Raw genomic sequence first — 6,349 nt, forward strand, 5'->3', positions numbered from 1 at the left:
AGAATAATCATGCATAGTTATTCACAGTATTAGCTATAAATTAATTAATAATTATATTATTCTAAGAACTGGAGACAATAAATAAAAAATTGTCTTTATTATGATAACATTTTCTAGTTGAAAAAATCATTAAAGCCAAAGCTTAGTTAAATAATTCATTTTAAAGGAGTAGATTTGATACATTTTTCTTCATTTATTATTTTATTATGTATAATTGTTGCCAAATCCGATCTTCTCTACCGACTTTATCAAATTGTACCCTGTTTTTCCAAGTGAGTAGCAGATAAGCCACCTTTCATTTTAGTTCCCGAAAAGTAACAATAAGGCAAACAGGGCGCGCTGCGGTGGTCGAAATGAAATACACGGCATTAGCAATCTCCAACCTCATCTCTGCTGATACGTATGTCAGACCAAATATGTTTATTTGCATTTCAAGTGCAAACATTAGTTTTTGCCATATTTGTGCATAATGTTCGTGAGCGATTTTTGTTGTTCTGCCCCACTTTGATAAATATAAACCTTATAACTAGCCCATTGACATTGCAAATTGCTTGCAGGGTTTGACAATAGCACGGTCGGTATTTCTCCAAAATAGTAATAAAAAAAACAACTTTTTACACTATTCTAATTATTTAGGACCAGAGACACATTCTTGCATGCCCTCTATTTATCGTGCCAAATTTTCAACACGATATCTCATTCCGCGTGGACGTAAGCGATACCTCATTTCGTTTAGACGAAAGTTGGGAAAGAAAAATTGAAGACCAGGTTTGGTCACGTGACTTACCGTGACTTATCTTACCGTTTTCTATTATTACAGAAAAGTACGTATTGGCCAATTTCTTTCCGAAGTATTTGAAAAAATATTATGTGCCACTTCTTATTAATAAGTATAAAAATAATACTTTTTGTATTTTTCATGATGGTGTTCAACTGCAAAAATGCCTACGATGATTCAGCAGATTAGGTTAGAAACCCTTCGAAACATTATGATCAAGAAATGTTTTTCATAGACATTTTTATATAATAAATCCACGCGTAATTGCTGTCTACTCAATCTGCAAAGTGTAAAAATTTATAAGGAATAATATTTTTGCAAAAAATAATGTAAACATACATTTTTAAGCAAAACCAAGTTCCATCACGAGGTTAAGGAACACTTTTAAACGTGAAAGTTTTCCCACAAGTTATTTAATGTGACAAATATTTAAGAATATTATATCAAATAAACGTAAAAACAATAAGCAATTCAAATTTAGTATTAAAATTTTTTTAAATTTCGTTACCATTCGTTACCGGAGAATTTCCTCTACTTTACCGGAAATTTCTACCGTTACCGGTAATTTCAGGTAACGATCCAAGACTATCTTACAGTGTCCGCGAAACAGCTGAGGACAGTGTCCGTGGTGTGACAGCGCCCAAAGCTACAATGTCCGAGGTTTGATTGCAAGTATAACTTTCATACTCTTCAATAAAGTGTATTAATATTATGGGCCAATGGATTCGTCTCGAATCAAGGAATCTTCTCTATTGTTGAATCAACTTTGATTTATATTATTGATAACAATTTTGCCATCAAAAACAGATTTTTGCAATATTATAAATGGCCATAACTTCATTACTCTTCCTCAAAATTGATTAAAATTGTAGGTCAATCGATTTACATTAAGTCAAGGAATCTTTTATATTCACTTTTTCTTCAGCACTACCTGTACCGCTAGTTTTCTATACCTGGGTTTGACTTCAAGTGTCTATTTAAATTTTTAAAAGACTACTTCACCCAATAAATATAGTCTGTGAGCTCTTTGAAAAGGTATTTAGTAGTATATATTATAGTGTTAGTGAAAAGCGGTGTGCCTATGCCAACCCTGGTGGAACGAAGGAACCGAATGGGGTCTCTACAAAGTACCTGTAAAGACCACATTGGGTCCCCATTCGGTTCCTTTTTAAAAAACTCAAAAAAAAACAGCAAGATCAACTTTTAAACTGTTGCAATTCGGATTCTACGTTAAATTTTCTATTAAGTACTCACGGAGTAATCACAATACTTTTTTTTGCAGCGTTAAAAATGTAAAAAAAAGGTCATTAACTTCTGCTGAAGGTGACTTCAAGTACATCCATAATAGCTCAAGTAGTATGTTGCGCGCGAAGTTTAAAAATAAACTTCTCTCTAACTTGCATCCCAGCGTTGTTGCCTGAGGTTTCCACTGCGTGGCGCTAGCATCCAGAAAAATTCTTAAAGTTACCGACAGAACGCTTATTAACTGCTACTAAAAGAAGATTCACTTGAAGGCACCTTCGGCTCTTGTAAATGACATGTATTTTATTTTTTTAAGTTTTTAACGTTGCATGAATTTAAAATTTGATTGCCATGGAATGCAACTAGGCTACCAAATAGACGAGCTGAAAGGGTTAAAAAATCAAAATTTAAAATTTGTAAGTTTTTGAAATTATCTACGAGAAAGTTAGAAATTAAGAACCTACGGGTTTCGATTATTTCAGATATCTAAATTTTTCTTTTGGATGTATAAAATGGGAGTGAATATAATGTATTTCGTAAATGGAATGAGATACGACAATACAGACCAAATTTTTAAATTCAACTTCAAAGTAGTATATTAGTATATGAGTTACAATTATAAATATGTATAATGAGAAATTTCATAAATTAAACAAGAGGGTTAATAATTTGAAGAAAATTCTAAAACGGGAGTCGGTTTGGATGCGGCCAGGTACTGTAAATAACTCTGTCCGCCCGGTACGTGACGAATACAATAGGAACATTATATGACCGTCCCATCACTTCTCAGTGCGGTTTAGGTGCTGAAAATCAGCACGAAAAGCGACTGAAAACGCACTGACGGCCCAGTACCGTTCGCCAATGCGTTTTTAGTGCTTTTCATCGGCAGGGATTTTATTGGAAAAAGTTTTCTTATTAAAAATTCAGAATTAAAATAAACAAAGTGCTAGAAAAATGTAGAGCATATTTCTGGAAATCGTTATGTTATCTTTGAGTTATCACTGATAAAAATATGTAATCGTGTTCATAAAAAAGTTTGACACATACGCATGTAGAGTAAATATACAACGTGTACAACGCAGAAGCATTAGTCAGAGAAATATCACTGATTGTAAGAGCCAGATGTGTGTCTGACAATCAGTGAGTTATCACTGGTTTACTCAGTCACATTCTGTGACTTGCTTTATCAGTGAGGTTCACAAGTTATTCAGTACCAGTAGTCAGCTGGTTAGGTATCACACTTATCATTCATCACTTTTGTGTTAAACCCTAGCAAAATTATCTTTTAGAAATTGCACTTTACTCTCACGACAATGAGGGTCGGGCTGCAATATAGTATAATATAATACAATATAGTGCACCTAACTGTAGGAAGGTCCGTCATTATATCTACGTATCGCGTCGCTCACAGTCAAATGTATTATAGGACAGCTTGTGTGGTGTAATCTAAACCATTAATTATATTTGAAGTTTCGTTGAAATATCATGTTCAGAAGACAATCTGTGAGAAATTGGGCTATATTTTCGCTTTTCAAATCTATATCACATTTTCTCAATTATTAATTATAGTATTTTCTCCATTTGCGATTTCACAGGAAAAAATATGATGTTCAAAATTTGCGGTTAATGTGAAGAATTGTGAATCATGACAACACGGTTCCGTAGAGTGCGTTCTCTAGCGGGGAATCACCTCAGGCGGCAAATGGCACATTTGGAGGTAAAAGTTTGACCTCTGGATACTTTTTTAGAGCGACCAACCTTTGTACAATGTTAGGAGGAACAGTGTTGACGGACCCGATGAAGTGATCCCAAAAGAACAGCATTTTGCATCTGGCTCGCGATGGACTGAGCCTGATGCTGCACGGAGAAACTCTTGATCGTAAAATTTGGAATTATAATATTGATATTTACAAAAGTTTGATAGCAATCTAGGATATAGCCGAGAAAATAGTATTATTGCCGCAGCCATAGGAAGAAATACATTTTCCATTTCATTTATTAATATACTACAAACCTAATAATAATAATATACTAAAAACCCAATAATTGCCATTTATAGTTTTGCAAAATTCATATTTTTTATAGCAGATTGCAGTTGAAAAAAGAGATGTTCACAAATTAAATGATAAAACCGTAGTTGCAATAACTAGCATTCAAAATAACATAAGTTGCAAAACAGGTAAGAAAAATTACCATTTTCAATGGAGAGCTGCAATGAAAGAAAAAACAATTGAATGTAGTGCTTCGCGATTCAGTACCAAATAACGCCATTACACGCGCCGAAGTTCATGAGGATGATAAAATTCCTAAACCTTATAATTTATTTTATTACAGGGAAATATCTCCGTTCTGCTGCCTCGGAGACCCGCGTTCAATTCCCACCAGGACTGATGTCTTCTAACAAGGTTTTTTCTCTTTCAGCTTAGTATAAAATATAAATATCTAATTGTATGTTTAATGTATAAAATGTATAGTGCGTGAAGTGAATGCGAATTTATTATTAATTTGCTCTTTCGACCATAGAAGTTTTTCCTATTTTCTATGGGAAAAATTAGAAATGCGTAGAATGAACATAGACAGAATGTTTTTACTATTGTGTTTTGTAAACTTCACAGTCTGTCGTAGGGATTATAGTAAGTTTCTTTTGGTATGAGTGCAATTATTTAATAATTTATTTTATATTTCAATAGACATAATAAATTCAGAGTTTAATATTCACAATAGTAATTCTTGCAATAGTGACTCTACCTCCTCGCTTGCTATTGTCGTATTGTAAAAATAAATATTATACCATCAAATTTTATAATTGAAAGTTTCTCCGTGTGTCTCCAATGAAGAGCTTGATATTCCGCCCGTTTTTCTTCCTCCTTTGTCGGGATATTACCATTGGCTGGTGCCGAGAATTCAATCACGTAAATTCTCTTCGTCTTTATATCTGTGTGTACAATATCAGGTTTTGTAGCACTGATACTTTGAGTGGTGGAGAATAAGAAATTCCAGTACATATTACACTGATCATTCTCCACAACGGACTCCAGTTCCCCCTGGGTGTATGGAAAGATAGGCATTAGATCAACACCATACACTCAGAAATTTCCTTGAAACGATAAAGTCGGTTCTTCAATCGTTAAAGTAGGATACTTAAAAAGCAGATTCGTTTCACTCTCAAATGATCTACTTTAACGCCGAAATGATGTCGACTAAATCATAGAGGCACGATTTTTCATCTTTAGAAGACAATTACTTTGACCGTGACACGATTCTTAGATTAACGCTAAAAGTATGCACTTTAATGGTTAAAAGATTGCAGTTTAAAAGCGCGGTGATGCGATTCCACGCATGCGCACATATTCATGCTCCCATTCAGTACAAGGAACCTTGCACGAATAAATGCTCGTGAGTTATTTTACGGTAAGAGTACGTCCCATTTTAACCAATAAACTGCACCTTTTATGCGTTAAAGTAGAGTCGCTTATCGTTGAAACGATTCTTAGTTAAAGGACTCTTACTTTAACCGTTAAAGGACCTGTTTTCAAACTTAATTCTCAAACCATGGCACTTTAACCGTAAAAGTTTTCGTTTATTGTTTAGAGTAAATTTTTGAGAGTGTGGTAGTGCCGAAGATGGTAATATAACACTTTTAGAGCTGCATTGTGCCTCTCTATGTAACCGTAGCGTGCATACTTTGATCATCAATTGAGAACATGTCCAAGTGCTTCTGGCTCTTGCTTACATGCTCGACAGTCAGAATCGTCTGCAAGTACGTTCATTATGCGTTCGCGGTAAACTAAGATGTCTATAATGCCGTCTTAAAAAAAAAGAAGACATCCCTCAGTCTCCTATCTCAATTAGGCAGATTTGAGAAACATGTAGGAAAGACCTATCGATAGCTCTTCTCTACGTTTAATTCCGTAGAATATACCACGAAGGAGCTTATCAGAATGTTCTCTTAGTCGACGCGAATGTTTTGCTTTATGTACACGACTTTTAAACATCAAAAGTGTTAGGGATGCTAGACCATGCATAGTGTCGCTGGAATCAAATGGGAGATCAAGCTCCTCTGTGGCCCTATCTGGGGCACGGTATAGAGACGTTGCATCATTGGCGGCTTCAAGTTGATGTATGAGTCGCATTAGACAATTTATGGTTTTTAGAACTAAGTTGGCTGTAGCTAGAACCGTTCCTCGATAGAGACATTCTAAGGATGATGAGTTTGATTGATTGTCATCATCTTGCGTCTGCTTCAGACAAGTTACTTCAACTATTCGACGTTCCATTTTACAAGCATAAAACGTGTAGATCAGTATAAGAACGGCCAGTTTATTGGTC

The 6,349-nt window shown here is 34.7% G+C and overlaps 1 protein-coding gene across 1 annotated transcript in view; it reads right to left on the reverse strand.

The window, feature by feature from the left end:
* Nucleotides 1-5,790, reverse strand: part of LOC117176631 — a 12,099-nt gene extending 6,309 nt beyond the window's left edge. Inside the window, exon 1 of the mRNA XM_033366885.1 lies at nt 5,725-5,790. Coding sequence (XP_033222776.1) covers nt 5,725-5,790 — 66 coding nt within the window. The remainder of the gene's footprint in view (nt 1-5,724) is intronic.
* Nucleotides 5,791-6,349: the final 559 nt, after the last annotated feature.

The sequence above is a fragment of the Belonocnema kinseyi genome, chromosome 7 (genome assembly GCF_010883055.1).
Source record: "Belonocnema kinseyi isolate 2016_QV_RU_SX_M_011 chromosome 7, B_treatae_v1, whole genome shotgun sequence".
NCBI lineage: Eukaryota > Metazoa > Arthropoda > Insecta > Hymenoptera > Cynipidae > Belonocnema > Belonocnema kinseyi.